We start from the raw sequence: 18,384 nt of genomic DNA on the forward strand, positions 1-18,384 counted from the left end.
TCCCAGCACTCGGGAGGCAGAGGCAGGCAGATCTCTGTGAGTTCGAAGCCAGCCTGGTCTACAAGAGCTAGTTCCAGGACAGGAACCAAAAGCTACAGAGAAACCCTGTCTCGAAAAAATCATAAAAATAAAAAAAATAAAAAAATTTCAGCAGCTGAGGGAGTGGCTGGGTGGGGCAGTACTTGCCCGTTATGTGTGAGGTCCTGAGTTTGATCCTACCCCTCAGCATGTCAAGAAAATGAAAATAATTTAAGGGGCTAGAGAGATGGCTCAGTGGTTAAGCACACTGGCTAGTCTTCCAGGTCTTGAGGTCACTTTCCAGCACCCACATGGAGGGTCACAACATCTGTAACTGTACTCCCATGGAACTGATACCCTCTTCTGGTGTATACAGATGTAGACAAAACACTCATACACATAAATAAATAAATCTTTAAAAAAAAAGGCCAATACTATTTTTTTTTTTAAATAGAAGGATTGGCCAGGTGGTGGCACACACCTTTATCCCTGCACAGGCAGAGGCAGGCGGATCTCTGTGAGTCCAAGGCCTGGTCTACAAAGTAAGTTTCAGGACAACCAGGGCTATTATGCAGAGAAAGAAAAAAGAAAAGAAAAGAAAGAAGGAAAGATTGTTGTAATGACTATATTTCTAATGTTTTGTTTTGCTTTGTTTTTCTGGGCATGAGTTCTAGGTCTAGGCTGGCCTTGAATTGCAATTCTCCTGCCCAGAGCACTGGGGCGACAGTTTCCTAACAGTCTGGTGAGGCCATGTCCTGCCACTCTCAGCCCGTACCTGGTTAAAGGATGTTTCCTTCAGAGTCTGGGGGCCCCGCTCCATCATAGCATGCAGGGGCTCCAGCACCTCAAACATGCCTTTCACATTCCTCTCCCCAAAGTACAAGCGTGATGCCTCTTCCAGGCCTTCATGCCACATCTCGTGCCAGAGGATGGCGACTCGAATTAGCTCTTCGCTCACCTGGATCAAGGGGAGAAGGAAGGAAGGCACAGGTGAGCTACGATTGGGAACATGCGACTTGGAGACAGAAGAGAGACTCACTCACCATCATGGCTTGCTGGACCAGGGTGTTACTGTGCTCACACATGTTCTTCAGGATCTTGTTGGCCGCATTGTGGCGGGCTGTTGTGGTAGACTTGGAAGCCACCGTTAGGGGGTAGATGAGGGCCTGAAGCAAACAGAGGAACACTTGCAAAGGGACTGGGATACAGAACTGATGTGCTTTAAGGAGGATGGCAAAGAAGTGCTAAGGACAGCATTGGCCTGTGGACGTTAGGAAAGGGGCCACTGCATTGGGAGAGGAGGGCCCTGCTCATTGTCGACTCCGCCAGCACTGTGTGGGGCACTGGCTCTCAGTCTCGGGGCTGGCACGTACCTGGGGGTGGTAGCGACCAATGTCTGTAAGAAGCTGGTGAATGAGCCGGCCCACCAAGGGTCTGGGTGTGTCGATCCTTGCAATGAGCTGGGGTATAACCTGGCATGCAGGAAGACATGATGCACAGCACGTGAGGCAAGGAAAGAAGACTGATGTCTGAGACAAGGTCTCATGTGGCCTAGGCTTGTCACGAGCCCTCTGCCTCCATCTCCCCTGTGCTGGGATTTCAGGCATATGCTTTGACTTAGCAGGTCTTCGGGAGAATCTGTAGTCTGGAGCTTGGAACCAAGCTTACGACACAGGCTGCCTTGCTACTGGGACCACTGGTGATTTCAAGAGGACACGAACAGGACGGACTGGGACCCACGCCCACTGACACCGGGTTCTCACCTGCAACCAAGTGTCAATCTGTATGGCCTTCACCCCTTCCACCAAGGCTTCATTGACATCTGGCCAATGACCATAATCAAACCACAAGGTGAGAACTCTGGGGAGACAGGAGAGAGTCACAGGAACTGAGTTTCCTAGCTTGTCTGCTTTCCCCTTGAAGGCTGTGATGGGGACAAAGCCTGGGAGGGACCTCTAAGGATTCATCCCAAGGTTTTGTCCCAGGTCTGTCAGGGTCACTGAGGTACAAGCTCAGTCGCAGAGATGAGGGGCAGGGTCTGTGCACGTAGAAGGAGGAGCCTGGAGGATGGGCACTGAAAGGCTGGTGAGTCTGACAGTCCCCAGGATGAATGGGAGGCGGCCTCCCCCATCTCACTCCATCTTCACAGCTCCCAGCCTCACAAGTGAGGTCTGGTTGGCTGTCGTGTCTCAGGGGACAAGAGAAGAAAGGCCCATATGCTGATTGTACTGTACTGACCAGAGGTGGAGTACAAAGACACTTCTATGTCCTGCCACTGATAAGGCCTTCAGAAGAATCCTCCCTTTCTCCATACCTGAGTGTATCCTGCAGGTTGTTGCCTCTCGACAAGGAGATAGAACGGAAGAAGCCCTGGACGGCAGGGACAGTGTACAGCAAGAGGGTTTTGGACAAATCCTGTTGGGATATAAGTGCGTCACTGACTCTCCTTCTCAGCTCTCTTCTGTGAAGCAGGCACAGCTGTACACTGATGGCGCCCGCTCAGAGGGTGGTTAGGGGTGTGAGGAAACTCATGCCTGGGGCTAACAGCATATAGAATGCATCCCACAGTGGCCACTGCTTTCCAAATCAGAGTGCGGCTTCCTGACAGGGCCGTAGGAGTGGAGCGGAGGCTCTAAACACTGTTCTCTGCACTTGTTGGCTGCTCTGTTGCACTCTGACAGGCCCAAGGGAGGAGACAGGGGAAGTGCGGGGCAGAGGACAGATCCCCAAGGGAGGGGACGAGGGAAGTGCGGGGCAGAGGACAGATCCCCAAGGGAGGGGACGAGGGAAGTGCGGGGCAGAGGACAGATCCCCAAGGGAGGGGACGAGGGAAGTGCGGGGCAGAGGACAGATCCCCAAGGGAGGGAGACAGGGAAGTGCGGGGCAGAGGACAGATCCCCAAGGCTGTCCTCAGAGTGGCCCTGCAGCTGTGGCAGCCACCCACACACAGGACAGTGCATTAAGGGGGATGAGCTCATCTCTGTGGGAAGCAAGGAGCCTTTCTTCAGCCCTGACAGCAGCCCCCCAACACGCAGGCACTAAGACACAGCCTCTGGCACACAGTAAGTCTAGCCCGTCTGTGTGAGCCCCATCCTGCCTCAGAGAAAGCCTCAGGCTTCCCTGAACTTCACAGCTATCTCCAACAGCTGCGCTCTGGCCGGCTCTGAATGAGGAGCTCACCTCGGTGACCTTCTTCTGCAGAGGGGAGGGAGTGGGGCTGTTTTCAGTGCTCTCAGCCTCACTCTCGCTGTTGCTGCCCTCTGTGCTGGTGGCAGCAGCGGCTGAGGCAGCTGTGGTGGCAGCAGTGGTGGCATTGGTGATGTTGGCCCCGCTAGCATGACGCAGCTTCTTCTTCTCATCCCGGGCTTGGTTCTGATGTTTATAGTGCAGCACTGCTTCAAAGTTCATCACTGCCCATGCATGCCAAGCCTAGGTTCACAGGGCAAGAGTCAAGGGCAGACACAGGCTTGCTCTGATCTAGCGCAAGGCTCAGAGAAGTGTGAGGCTAGTGTCGGGGCAGGGCTTGACATTCTAAGTCCACCCTGAGGACGGGACCTTGTGATCAGCAGGATGAGACTGCGTCTACAGATACACAGGAAGGGGGCATTACTGCAACCAATGTGACTCATTCACCTCCTGGGCACTAACGGAACTAGGTTTTATGGTGAGCATTGTGGGGGTCACAGCAAGAAGAGCAGTGTAGACTTCTTGCCTCAAGGCCTACAGCCTCTGCAAGGCAGATGGGGTCAGAAGAAGTAGCAATGAGACACCAGTGATCTGAAGCACTCCATAAAGAAAGGGGGCTTGTTAAGCCTTAAATAGAAGCTAAAGAAGGGCAAGGGAGGGGGGGTCAGAGAGACAAGAGAGACGATGGCAGTGGGTCTTCCTGGCAGGGGAAAAAAGACAGGTACCTGGAGAGCATGTGCAAAGAACCCAAGGAAACACATGTGCCTGCAGCTTGGGGCTCACAAGGCAGGGTGGAGACAGCTGGCCAAGAGGCAGAGAGCATAAGGCAGTGGATGTGATGGGCCAAGGGGTCCACTTCATCTGTGACAAAGTGGGGCTTCCTGAGCTTTATTTTTTCAGACTTATTTTTTAATTTTACTTTATGTTAATGGATGTTTTGCCTGCATATATGTATATGTACCACATGCATGCCTGGTACCTGTAGAAGTCAGAAGAGGACACCAGATGCCCTTGAACTGGGGTTCAGGTGGTTTGTGAGCTCTGATTAATCAGGGTCCCACTAAGCAAAACTGCGTTTGGTTATTTTTCTAGCTTTGGACATGCAGCTGTCTGGAAAGGGGAATCATTATTCCTACGATGGACTGGTGTGTGTGTGTGTGTGTGTGTGTGTGTGTGTATACATGTGTGCATACACATGTGTATGTTGCTGGGGATGGAATCCACTGCTTTGTACATGCTTGGCAAACGCTCTATCACTGAGCTATCACCCAGCCAAAGTGCAGTTTTCCAGTCAGCAGAGGATAAATACTTTTTATTGTAAATATATCTATGGTCTTCAGATCAATTTTGATCCCAGAGGGAATAATTTAGAAGTCACTGGCAAATATGGAGATTTTGGAGAGAAACTGAAGATATTGCTAAACCAAGCAGCTATCACCCAGAAAAGATACCCAAAAAAGAGTATGTGCTCCCCTAAAGACACGGGCACCAGCAGGAATACCCCCTGTACTAGCTAGCCACTTCTTTCATACATTTTCTAGCTGTTTGTCTTTTAGAAAGGTTTCTGGTAATATAATAGAATGTTATCTAGATATTTCCAATAAAAACAAGTCTAAATTCCCAGTAGAGGAATAGTCAGGGACGGAAGACACAAAGCAGCTAGTGTACAGATAACACAAGGGAAGAAAGAGTTTCAGAGAACAACCACGCGCCCAGATGTTCTAGAATAACAGGCAAGGGAGAGACTGTCAGACAGCTGTGGCCCCAGTGCCACTCGAAACAAGAGCATCACTGGAAGTGGTTCTCAACTCAAAGTCTCAACTGGCGCCTGTGCTGCCCTGGGATTCATAAAGGAAAGCACAGGCTCCTTGGGCTTCCTTGTCAGACTTCAAGCATTCCAGGGGCCTGGCTGTGACCATGAGAACATGGGAGAACACAAACAGGGCTCCTCGTGCAGAGAACCCAGGGGCTTGGAGACAGTGCCGGCCCTTCCTCACCTTGTACCAGCTGCGGTCATGCTCTGTGGCAGCACTGTAGTACTGCAGCACCTTGGGGATGGTGCTCTCGTTGATGCCCTGAAGGTTCAGCTGCCACTCTCCAAGTTTCAGAAAACACCTGAAAACAGAGAAGCAAGACCCTATGTTGTTCCCTCCCATCAAAGGCCCGGAAGGAGAGGAGCAGATGCTAGGGGTGCCCTAAAGACTTCTGATGTTTACTCTTGCTTTCAAGAGGCAACTGATGGATGTTCAAGCCCGTGAAAGGAAGAGAAGGGGAGGTCTATAGAAATCTTGGAGGTGACTTTTCTTCAGATCTGTGCATTCCAATGACAGCATAAACCAGATCCCAGGTACAGGTGTTCCTGCAGGACTCTATAAGCAAGCTTTGTGCAGGATAGTTGTTCACTACATTTTTCTCATTAATATTTTTCCTCCTCCTTCTTCTCCCCTCCATTCCAGATGGTGATGGTACTAATGCGAGCACCTGCTGATTGCTACTCAAATCTAGGTACTGCTCTCTGTCCTTGATAGTGGGCTCCTGCACCTCACATCACCCTAGGAGACAGGTGTTCTTACTGCTCCTTTATACAGGCACAGAGAGACTAACTTACCTGGAGTCAGGGCTATCTACACTTTGAATCAGTAGTATAGGTGCCATTTTAAAACAAGAAGCCTGAGTCAGTGAGATGGCTCAGTGGGTAAAGACCTCTGCCACCACCCTGATGACCTGAGTTCAATCCCTGGAACTCCTATGGTGGAGGAGAGAGCTGATTTCTGTCAGATGTCCTCTGATCTCCACATGCATTCTGTGACTTGAGAGTACACACACACACACACACACACACACAAATATGTAAAATTAAAAAATGTGTTTAGAAATAAGGTACTGAACCCCACAGCTGGACAGCAGCTGGAGGTTAGCACATAAGTGCTCTTGCTGCCAGAGCCCTGGGAAGTAAGGGGCAGACTCTGCAGCAGACAAGCTGACGGCTGCCTGGGATACTCTGCAGAAAACTGAGGGATGTCAGCAACAAGCTACTCCAGGTGCCAAGAGTGTGCTCTGCAGAAGTGCTGGACGACAGGCGGGGCTCACCTGGCCATGAGCTTGTGCAGCTCCTGCTTGTGCTGCTGGTCCTCAGTGGCAATGGCATGCTGGGCCTGCTGCTGCATGGTCTGGACAAAATGCTGCATGTGCTGGAAAGCATCGATCTGTGCAGGACAAAGGCAGAGAGCCACTTGGCATGTTGCCCAACTGTCAGGGGACCTAAACCAGCACTTTCCAAAAAGGGTACCCTGAGATACAAGGGTGACGACCCCACTGGACAGAAAACAGGGTATGCTGCCTAGAGAGAGCTGAGTTATTCCAGAATGTTCATAATTTACTCACATGTTAGCTTTCCCTGCCAACTCTAATTATCCTTTAACAAGTCCTGGGAAACCCACATGCCTGACCAACACAGGTAACAATTCAGATGAAGCAATCCGAAACAAGAGCATGCTTCACTAACAAAGTATTGCCCCACGGGAAATCAGGATGATGGGAACAGTTTCCAGCTAGTAAATCTTGGCACGGATGTAAAACACTACGACACTTGGAGTCTTCGCCACCGCAGATCAGCTACAAGCCCAAACCCACATGAAAACAGAGAAGACCCTCATGCACCCAAGTGGAGGAGGGAAGTCATCATCTAGACAGGCCACTAAGTGGGCAGTGGTGTGGGAGAGTCTTTACAGCATCCTCCAGCCATCAGGTCTGGGATCTGACAGGAGGCAAGCAGTGGGCATCTGAGGAACAGACAGCTACGCTGAGCAGGGGCAGTGCAGGCCAGCCTGCTACACCCAGACACGCCAGCATCTTGACACATGGGGCCATAGAATTTTGTTCGGGTTTTGTTTGGTGGTGCCGGGCAAGTGCTGCTGCCATGGAGCTGTAGCTTCAGCGAGTGCTTCTAGGACAGGTGGACTGTGCAAATATGTAAAGTATACATTAAAAAGTGATGTAGCCTAAACCCACTAACAGGGAGAACAGCGTGAGGATGCTGCCAAGGTTGTACATGCTTCTCTAAGAGGGAAGGGGACCCAACACGTCAAGAAGCTTTAGTGGGCGGTGGCGGCACACACCTTTAGTCCCAGCACGCGGGAGGCAGAGGCAGACGGATCTCTAAGTTTGAGGCCAACAAACAAAAGCATTAGGTCTTCTTATAGTAAGTCATGTAAAATTCTGATCTTTCCTATAACAGAAACAGGCTACCATGTAAAAATGGCCTGGATGGAAAGCAAAACTCTCTGGCTAGGGGTAAGACTAAACCTACATACTTTTAAATGTAAGAAATCAGTTAGTACTAAAAAATAAATATTTTTTGTGTTTTTTTTTTTTGGGGGGGGGTTTCAAGACAGGGTTTCGCTGTAGTTTTAGAGCCTGTCCTGGAACACTTGATGCTCTCTTCTGTCTTCATTTAAGACACTATTCACATACACATACAATCAGAAACACAGCAGTGGTGGCACACGCCTTTAATCCTAGTACTTGGGAGGCAGAGGCAGGCGGATCTCTGTGAGTTCGAGACCAGCCTGGTCTACAGAGCTAGTTCCAGGACAGGCTCCAAAGCCACAGAAAAACCCTGTCTCGAAAAACCAAAAAAAAAAAAAAGATAATAGCTAGCTAGAAAGATGCCTAAGTTGTTGGTCAAACAGTGTTGTAATTAATAAAACTTCTGTGTGATTATTTGGCAGTTGGGAAATGAATGAGCAGTCTTTGCTTAACTCACCAGAATTTGTGCGACTCAGAAAGTCTGTATGCTGTGGGTAATCTGGGCATTAGCAGAGGGCAAGGACCAGTTAAAGTGCAGGTACTTTGCTACTGACTTCATTCTGGGTAGCACTCTAAGTCATCCGAGTCAATCACTTTGAGCACTACAAGACCGCAGTGGGGAGAGAAGGCTGAGTTCTCTCCCTTAGGGAGCACTCCAAGACCACAGTGGGGAGAGAAGGCTGAGTTCTCTCCTGTAGGGAGGGATGACAGGGGCCCAAGCCTGGTCTTGCCTCCGAGGACTATATTTTGTAAATCGCCACCATCATCCAGAGATTGTTTCAAAACAAAACCCAAGAGCTTGTCTGTTTCCCAAGGACTTGTCTGTAAACAAGGAGGAATTCTAGGCTGGCATCAGGGACATCTTCCCTCCCTGCTGTGGTATCTCTCCTGGCATGCTGACACACTGGAGCCCAAACCGATGAAAAGAAAGGAGACCAGAAGTCTGAGAGGGAAACCCAGCTGGTCTTTAAAAACGCTAGTCCATGACCGCACAAACACAGGACTTGGTGCCAACGTCAGCCTTCTCTTGTAGGGCAGCACTCTTCAGATCCCAACCACTACAACTGTGACTACAGGCATCATTGACCAAAGGTACAGATGTCTCTCTCTGACTGGGACTCACGCTGTAAAACCGGAAGAAGCCCTCCACACTGTAGGTATGGCAAAGACACTGACTCCTTCTGGCGGGGTGGGTAGGAACATACCTTGCGAGCGCTCTTCCACATGTTTTTCATGTAGGCGTAGGTCACTTGAGGGTGAACTGTTGGCAGAGGATGGTCCAGTTGCCGAGATGGATCAACTCCCAAGAGCAACACTAAGGTTTTATGAGCAAGAGCCTTAAAAACAAGAGGGCAAGTTACAAACAGAATTGGGCAGGGCACCACCCCTGGGGTAGGGGTTACTCACCAGTCTGCCGCTCTTGCCACACAGGCTTGCGTACTTGAGCCAGGTTCTCATGTCCTCATGAGGGTTGACCACAAGGGACCGCACCATGAGGATTTTCTGCCAGTCTTCCACAATACGCTGGCAGCCCTGGAATGTTCAGAAACGAGGGTTAGACCTGTCTCTGCTCCACCTGAACCCCATAGCAGCAGCCATGTCTGCTCCCTGCGAATGAATTGCTCGCCTCCCAGGGACTCGTCAACACGCAGAGGAGCAGTGGGGCGTGGTGCCTGGAGCTATGTCCTGGCTGTAATTACTGTGACTTTGGAAAAATTATTTAACCTTTTTGACCATCCTGTGGATTGGAATGAAGATAGTATTAACTTCACAGGACTGTGGTAAAGGATAAATTAAATTCCTTTGTGGGTTGTAAATATTTTTTTCTCCATTTGTACGTACACAGGCATGCACAAACCACATCATGCATGTGGAGGTCAGAGGACAGTTTGGAAACCATTATCTATCCAGCATGTGGATTCTGGGAACTGAACTCAGGCAGGCAGACATGGCAGAAAGCACTTTTATTTGTTAAGCCATCTTGCTGTCTCCAATGTAGTGAGTGAGTGAGTGTGTGTGTGTGTGTGTGTGTGTGAGGCGGAGGCAGAGGCAGGAGGATCTCTGTGAGTCTGAGACTGGTCTATACCTCAAGTTTCAGGCTAGCTGGAGCTACATGGTAAGACCCTGTCTCAAAAGTCAAAAATCAAATAAACAGGGGCTGGAAAGAAGTTTAGTGGTTAAGAGCAAAGGCTGCTCTTTAGAGGACCTAAGTTCAATTCCCAGCACCCACACGGCAGCTCACAACTGTCTATCCAGGGGATTTGACAACACTCTCTTCTGGTCTCCACAGGAACTAGCACATATATGGTACACAGACATGCATGTAGACAAAACACTCATATTCACAAAATAAACAAAAAAATGCCTCCTCCCCCAAACCAAAAGAAACAAAACATAAGAAAGAAAGAGCTGAATTTACTTCCATGTAGATTCTTTATAATTAGAAGGAAACCGAGTAATTTAATTATTATCACAGGGGTTAGGCTGCTTTTTTCTGCCTTAGCACACGTGCTCGCTGTGGTGCATGTGTGGAAGACAGAGGACTTGAGAGAGCCAGCTGTTTTCTCATCTGCCATGAAGGTCTCAGGGGGTCAAACTCAGGACACCAGACTTGGCAGCAAGCCCCTTCGTCACTGGGCCATCATCCCAGCCTGCGCTGATTTTGTACCAAATGATCACTAGGTGTTAGGTGAACTTTCCCATTCTTGCTGATAAAAAGCCTCTCTCAGGAGGGAGATGTGTTCCTGAGATCTGCCACTCATGTGTGAATTTCACAAACCCCAAACCTAGTGACAATGATCTCTGGTTTCTGTACGTAACAGAAGAGGGTGCACACTGGGCCTGACCTGGGAAGCTGAGGCAAAAAGACACGGAGCTAAGGCTGACCTCCTCAACTGCCTCATGGCAAGCAGTGGTTTTGACTTGACCACAAACATGGCAGCTTTCCAGCCCCGGCAGCTCGCTGAGTTTTGACTGCACACCACCTTCCAGAGCCAAGTTTCCAGCAGGGCAACTCTATTTCCAGCTTTAGGGAGCAGCTTCCCAGCCCATGAGGTTGGCAACAATGACTTGGAAAGTTAGGAAAAAGTACACGGAGTGATTGCTTTGATCACTTCTCACCAACAGCTAGCTTCTCCGCATTCTGTCATTTGGCTCCCTGTAGTCTGAAAAGCAGCTTGCTGTCTGAAGAGAGGACTCAGGAAGTGGATGGCAGTGCTCTGAACTTGGCGAAGCCAGCATGAGCCTCTCTTCCCACCCCATTCCCTCAGGCCCCTTTCAAACTGTGTATCTAAGTTCCCCACGTCAGAATGTCTGCAGGTCATCAGCTCCCTGACTTGGAAGCTCCACACCCCATCACAGTCATTTCAAACACCAGGTGTGTCCAAGCCTAGTGGGCAGGGTTTTCCCTGTGGAATTCTTCTTCTGGTGCCCAGGAGACAATTTTCCATCAAAACATTCACTGGGCATTTGTAGTTACAAATAAAACATGTAGAGGAACTGGACGTGCTCACTTCGGAGGCACGAATGACTGTGCCCAGTGCTCTTTCCTGTTCAGTGTGCCCTGGTGCTTCCTAGACAGGAATGCAGCCTGGAGTCAAAGAGTTTGTCACAGCCTACTGAAAAGCCTGGAGGCATAAACTTTGACTGGAGAGAGAAGTGGGAATCAGGTGTGGATGTAGCCAAGAAGAAATAGCTTAAAATTGTAGGGAGACTAGTGGTTCCCGAGCAGTGCGTGCTCAGGTGCGTGTGTGGTTCCCGAGCAGTGCGCGCTCAGGTGCGTGTGTGGTGTCCAAGTAATGTGTGCTCAGGTGCGTGTGTGGTTCCCGAGCAATGCATGCTCAGGTGCATGTGTGGTTCCTGAGCAGTGCGTGCTCAGGTGCGTGTGTGGTTCCCGAGCAGTGCATGCTCAGGTGCGTGTGTGGTTCCCGAGCAGTGCGTGCTCAGGTGCGTGTGTGGTTCCTGAGCAGTGTGTGCTCAGGTGCGTGTGTGGTGCCCAAGTAATGTGCGCTCAGGTGTGTGTGTGGTTCCTGAGCAGTGTGTGCACACATGTAGTTTCCCGAGCAGTGTGTGCTCAGGTGTGTGTATGGTTCCTGAGCAGTGTGTGCACACATGTAGTTTCCAGAGTAGTGTGTGCTCAGGTGCATGTGTGGTTCCTGAGCAGTGTGCGTTTAGGTGCGTGTGTGTGGTGCAGGAGATGGAACTCAGAACCTGGGAATGCCGGGAAAGCGCTCTACCACTGACCCACACTCCTAGCCAGTTTGTTCTTTGTGAGGTCCTTCCCCTCTAAATATTCAAGGACTGGGGGATAGGCTGCCCTTTCAGGGGCACGTGAGACCATCTTAGAGGTGGTGCCGGCTCCTTCCTCATGCTGCTATGATCAGAATGCCACACTGAAATGGTGAGGCCTTGGGAAAGTCTCTACGAGGTCTGAACAGAGCGCTAGATGGAGTCTGACTGAAGAGTTGTCACAGTAGGGTTTCTGTCTCAGAGCACCTAGCAACTCTGGCGGCCAGTAAGTATACTTAGAAGGCTGGTGCTCAGTTAAGTCATTTGGGAGCCAATAACGATTCCGAGCCTGGGTGTATATCCACGTGTGCTAAGTTAAGTGGCAAAGAGAGTTGCCCTCCAGGTGACTGCACTGTGTGGAGGCCTCGGCTGGAGCACTGAGAACCAATGACCTGGAGTTTACGGTTTCCAAATGGTGATCCTAGTGTCATTTGCTCAGACACACGTCCTCCCGTCTCCAGATAAGCCCCAAAGGAGGCTGCTCTGCTGGGCGCGTTCGCAGCCACAGCTGAGGTTGGTTAGCTTTTGAAGGTTCTGCTTAGTAGAGGTGGGGGAGGAGAAAACGGGTGGGGTGCAGGGTCTCACACAGGCCATGGGCGGGGTGGGGTGGCAACTGGGGCTGTCTCCAGCTTACCTGCAGTCTCTCCCACCAGATCTGGCGGATGATCTCCCGTCGCTCAGGGACAAGTTTGTACTGGATAACCTCCTCCAGCTCGGACAGCATATGGCAAGAAACCATGGCCTGATGGAAGCAGATCACATTCCAACCTAATTACTGCACACACAACCTCCAAGCTGGTGAACCTGAACCATTCCTTTTGGTATCAGGGTATCTGCTAACCCCCAAAACAGCAAGTTCTCAGCAACCTGCTGCATCCTCTACAGCCCACTCATTAAAGCTCTAGATGCCAACAGCGTGCAGACAAACACTCACCCCGTAGGCTCGGCTGTAGCTCTCCCCTGCCATGGCAGTCAGCTCAGCATCCAGCAGGTCCCTGGCCTTGTCAATGCACTAGAAAAGAAACAAGGAGGCTCTAGGCCGGGGCTTTGCACTTGGGGCTTCACAGAAGTTATTTTGTCTCACTTCAGTTCCAGTGATGAAGCAAAACACTCACCACATTAGGACAGAAATTCTCCTTAATCTGGACGGCTAGAGAAGGGCTCTACCCAGTGTCTCATCAAAGACAGCAGCACACAGCGTCCACAAGCAGAGGCTCAGGTGACACTCACTCACAAGCTTGGTGGCGAGGAGGAGGGAATGTGTGCTATGGGACAAAATCACTGCACTCTTGAACGCTAAGGGGACGTCCTTGGGGCTGTCTTCTTTTCACTTTCCCTGATGGGTGTGTTGTCACAACTCACTGGGCACGTCAGTGGCTCCGAGGTGGGCATCGCCTCTGGTTTCTAAGCTGCTCCTAGCCTCACAAAGGAGTTCCTCTGCAATGCCCTCCATGGAACTGGGCACCTGTTACTGACCCAGAAGACCTATGGCTGGGATCCTTCAGCATAGGGATATCACAGGATGCCATTCTGAACCTTCCCTGTGCTATCAATTAAACTCCCTCTTGTGGAGGTTTTTCTCCCCTCTGAATGGTTAAGGCTAATTGTTACGTTAGCGTCTCTGAAGTGCTCTGATCATTTCCTGAGCAGCTCGTCCAAGACAGGCTGGTGTCTGACAAGGCGGATATAATCACCTCATTATGCATTCTGCAAGTTAGAACAGCGTGTGCTCCTGGATGGCCAGAAAACCCATTTCTCCAGCATAGTGGGGATCACTGGCTCTCTAAAAATCCTCCATTGGTGAAACTTAAAGCCCCTCTCACTAGAAGGAGAACTTAGGCAAGGTGTTTAAAAGGGTCAACAATGACCCAAAGAACGATTGCCAAAACAGCTACAATCCACAAGCTGCCCCATGCTCCAGGAACACGACACAGCCTCAGCCTACACACGAATGGTTTCTGAACTCTGCACCAAGGCCATTCCCGGAGTTCAGAGACTTGAACATGGCTGAAGTTCAACAGCTTCTTAACACAGACATATGCACAGGAACCAAGAAGTCACTCACAGAGATGTTTTCTTCCCTGGCTGGTCTGTATACACATTTTCTTACCTGTTGGGCCAAGGAGAAGAGATCCTGATGTAAGGCCAGCACAGCTCTGTAAAATGCTCCATCGTGGGTATCCCGAGGAATCATACAGGTGTACTCCTCCATGCTGTCCCACTGACCTAGGAGCACAAACACACAGCATCAGGGTAGCTGGCTGGTTGAGTTGGAGGCAGCACTGAGTCCTGTTATTGATACTTTGATTTAGCTTGATGTACACACAAGTTAACAGGACTTGAGCCCAATGTACCAGCTGAGCCCTGCAACCTATTATGGGGGTTGACTTTTTAACAAAACCACGTCTGTCTTCTAAGCATCGGCTGATGCCCCAGGCAGTATCATAAAAGACAAGAAGAGGGCCTAACTACAAAGCCTACACATCAGATGGGCTTAGTGCTGCCCCTCATTAACCCCGAGAACTCCCTCCAGCGTCTCCAGGTAAGATAAAATGTAGGGAACACCGCATAGCTCAATGGAATACTGGGAACTTATATTTTTCTCTAAACAGTTGAAAATGGCCATCACACAATTAGAGGACAGGCTTTGACAAATTGTTTGCCCTTTTCACTGTGGCAGTATTTCTGCCTCAGGAGGGAGGAGGCTGGGTCACTGTGCAGTGACCTTGTGTCATGTTAGAACGGGGAACTGACTGCACCAGGGAAGAGGGATGTACTTCCCCTGGTGGGCTGAGCAGGCATCAAATGTCAAGCCTGCCAACGCCGTCTGCAGAAAAGCTATCAGCCTCATTAGGTGCGAACTGCAGGGCTGCTGTTTTTACAGGCGGTTTCCAGCATTCCACCCCCAGCTATTGGTTCATCCATTACCAACGCCTCTGGGCAAAAGCAGACAGCAAAAGATGACTCCTCAGGAAGCAATTTGTTTTTAAGAGATGTTCTGGACACAGTCCAGAGCTTACGACAGCAGAGCACAGAAACTGTGGCTGGAAATAGGACCCGGGAAAGCTCTGTGCATGCCACATCCTGTCCATCCTCTCCTGTCCCATCAGGAAAGGCCAAGTTGGGGGCGAGAGGGATGGCTCAGTGGATAAGAGTTTATACTGTTCTTGCAGAGAACCAGAGTTTGGTTCCCAGAATCTACACTGGGGTCTCACAACCACCTCCTGTAAATACAGTTTCAGGAGGATATGAGCCTCCGGCCTCTGTTTGCATGTATCCACATGCCTATAGCTACAAATGCACATACATAAATAAAAAAATAAAACAAATAAAAAAGAATTGCCATGCCTTAGCTAGGGCTTGGTATCAAAAATCTACATCTCTGGCTTGGGCATGGTGGTACACACTTTTAATTCCAACACTGGGGAGGCAGAGGCAGGTGGTGAGTTCCAGGACAGTCAGGGTCATGTGGTAAAACAAAACAAAACAAAAAAAAAAAAAAAAATTTTTTTTTTTTTTTTTTTTTTTTTTTTGGTTTTTCGAGACAGGGTTTCTCTGTGGCTTTGGAGCCTGTCCTGGAACTAGCTCTGTAGACCAGGTTGGTCTCGAACTCACAGAGATCCGCCTGCCTCTGCCTCCCGAGTGCTGGGATTAAAGGTGTGCACCACCATTGCCAGGCCAAAAAAATCTTTACAATACTCTGGGAATAGCAGGGAGGTTATTGAGTGTCAGGGGGTGAGAACAGATAAAACAAAATGGTTAAAATGTTTGTGACTGTTGGAGAAGGCAGTGGGCACACGGGACATTATTACACTATTCAGTTATACACATGTGGAGAAAGACCCATGCTGTGGGATAACCTTTTTGCATGCTGTGACTATGTTTTATTCCCACTGGTTAATAAAATAGCTGATTTGGCTTACAGCAAGGCAGGATAGAGCCAGGCAGGAAATCTAAGCAGAGATACAGGAAGAAAAAAGGTCGAGTCAGGGGAGATACCAACTAGTTGACAGAGGAGCAAGATGTATTAGAGCACAGGTAAAGCCATAAGACATGTTGCAAAATGCAGATTAATAGAAATGGGTTAATTAACTTGTAAGAGCTAGCTAGTAATAAGCCTGAGCTAATGGGCCAAACAGCTTGTAATTAATATTAAGCCTCTGAGTGATTATTTTAAAAGTGGCTGCTGGACTAGGCAAGACAAAAAAGCCTTTGTTTACTGAGGCTTTATGTGTGTGTGTGTATAAACACTAAAAAATAAAACAAGATGGCATCTACCTTCTCCCTCTCCTCCTATCTGAGACACAGGGAGGACAGGTGGCGCTCAAACAACACATGGATCCTGAGGTGAAAAGGTGTGCAGTGCACACAGAGGGGAAAAGCAAAGGCAAGAGCCAAATGCCAGTCTGGGAATCTGTGACTACTTCTATGTAGTACTCATAACACAGAAAAATAAAGCAGCACTTTGTTTAGAACAAAGCCAAGTTCCACCATGGTATAGAGAACTCTATCCAGTCACCCCACTTCCTGTCACAGAGCTCCTAAAACCCTGGGGTTTCCTGTGGGGCAAGACTGTTTTGAACTAGACACAAGGGTGGCAGCACACCCACAGGCTGTACTGCAGCAGTTTCTCTGAGAGAAGAGTCACCTGAGCTCCTTAGGACTCAGGAAGTTCAGAAGTTGGGCGGTGGGGGGAGGGGGTCCATCCTGCTGGCAAGCACTGAACCTCATGAAGCAAACAAATTCAAAAGCTCCAAGAAGCTCCTGAAACTGATCATACGCACTAGCCCTTCCTCCCCAAGCAGTACAAGCCGACACTCAGACCAGCTGAGCCGCCTGGAAGAGCCGCTCTCCAGCCTGTTCAGTTATCTGCAAGTTGCCAGTGGTTCAAGGTTCCAACTTTTAAGCTGGTCACCCAGCTGGGGCGGGCTTTCAATTCTGAACCCGCCCTGAATCATGTCTGCTCTTGTAAGTGGCCACCCCCAAACCCATATTGCTGTAAGGAACCTGTGTACCTGCTCACTTGTATTCTTTACAACAAACATAGTGAAGAAACTCAGTGTTCCCCTGAGTTCTGAGAGGTGTTCTTGCATACTGTGCTTATGAGGAGCTGTGGGAACCATGATTTCCGGCAAGTCAGTCAGAAGCACAAGGCACAGCCTGGCTCATGCCACTGGTGACTAACATGAGAGCAGCCACGTGGGCCTGAGTCCTTGAACTGGAAGGAGTAATATCTTAAGTACATCTCTGATGTGGGATGTCCTTCTGTATATGTGTTGCTTTTATTGGTTGATGAATGAAGCTGTTTTGGCCAGTGGCTTGGCAGAGTAAAATCAGACAGATGCCATGTAGCAGCCAAAGGAGAAAGACACTGCCAGAACCCAAATTACTAAAAATTGGCATCTCAATTTCAGATGCTTTCCCACAAGACCCATCTTTACTCATGTCTAAGGAGTGTGTGGAAACGGACAGATGGAGGACATGGTACATAGGCACAGATGGTCTTTAAATCTCGACATCACTGCAGCTCACTCTCTGCCGGGTGCCCATGCGGAAGCCTCACCTAAACCCCACGCTGCTGCAGCGGCCATCCGGGCCATCTTGGCCTGGGTCTCATCGTTCACTAGAGTCCACTTTTCACAGCACTGCTGATGAAGCTGCCCCCTGGAGGAAGAGAACAAGTGAATAGGTTGGCAAAATTTCGTGCTACAACCCATGAACCTCCTTTGGGTTAGCTGGGGCTGCACAGGAAGTGGTATGATGGGTCTGCCTGGAACTTAGGAGTCTGGAAAGAGAAGGGGACAGGTTGTTTGTGGTTTCTAGGGTCTAGTGCCCATCTCTCAGGTGCAGTGTCTAACTCTGTATGATATAAAATACCCTGAATTGATGGCGCCTTCATAAATGCTGTGACTTCTGTCCTCTTGGTGCAGTCTGGGGTCTACAGAGAAAGTACTCTGAAAAGACACATCTGGATGTGTATTCTGAGGGCAAAGATATAGAGAAGGCCCGCTTGATGTGGATGCTGCACAGAGGGAACATCTGGAAGACTGTTGAGCCATCTCTCCAGTCCCCTATCTGTGTATTTTTGACATAGTTTTATGTAGCCCAGGCTGGTCTCAAATTCACTATGTGGCCAAGGATGATCTTGAAATCCTCCTGTCTTTACTTCTCAAATTCTGGGATTACTGGCACACACATTATAACCAGCTAGTTACTGAGATAGGATCAGTACTTAAGAAATCTCAATGGGTAAGAGCCCCGGCTGCTTTTCCAGAGAACCTAGGTTTGGTTCCCAGTATCAACTTGGAGGCCCACAGTTATCTGTAACTCTAGTTCCAGGATCCAATGCTTTCTCCTGACCTTTATGGGCACAAGACACAGATGTGGTGCACACACATACACGCAGAGAAAATAAATAGCATCTAAATAAATAAAAAAGTTTCAATATACAAAAAGAACAGAGCCACACCAAGAATAAGAATTTCCAATTTGGCTCTTCCTGTTAGCGGCCAGAGGTGACTCGTGAAGATGGTTCGCTACTCTCTTGACCCAGAAAACCCCACAAAATCATGCAAATCGAGAGGA

At 49.4% G+C, this 18,384-nt stretch overlaps 1 protein-coding gene across 1 annotated transcript in view; it reads right to left on the minus strand.

Moving 5' to 3' along the window:
- The window catches only part of Mtor (mechanistic target of rapamycin kinase), a 104,139-nt gene that overhangs the window by 22,176 nt on the left and 63,579 nt on the right, over window positions 1-18,384 (minus strand). Inside the window, 14 exon segments of the mRNA XM_013348604.1 lie at window positions 794-976; window positions 1,062-1,184; window positions 1,392-1,490; window positions 1,782-1,878; window positions 2,333-2,433; window positions 3,199-3,447; window positions 5,202-5,319; window positions 6,295-6,410; window positions 8,718-8,849; window positions 8,920-9,045; window positions 12,434-12,541; window positions 12,734-12,811; window positions 13,910-14,025; window positions 17,363-17,463. Coding sequence (XP_013204058.1) covers window positions 794-976; window positions 1,062-1,184; window positions 1,392-1,490; window positions 1,782-1,878; window positions 2,333-2,433; window positions 3,199-3,447; window positions 5,202-5,319; window positions 6,295-6,410; window positions 8,718-8,849; window positions 8,920-9,045; window positions 12,434-12,541; window positions 12,734-12,811; window positions 13,910-14,025; window positions 17,363-17,463 — 1,747 coding nt within the window.

Source organism: Microtus ochrogaster, chromosome 10 (assembly GCF_000317375.1).
Source record: "Microtus ochrogaster isolate Prairie Vole_2 chromosome 10, MicOch1.0, whole genome shotgun sequence".
Taxonomy (NCBI): domain Eukaryota; kingdom Metazoa; phylum Chordata; class Mammalia; order Rodentia; family Cricetidae; genus Microtus; species Microtus ochrogaster.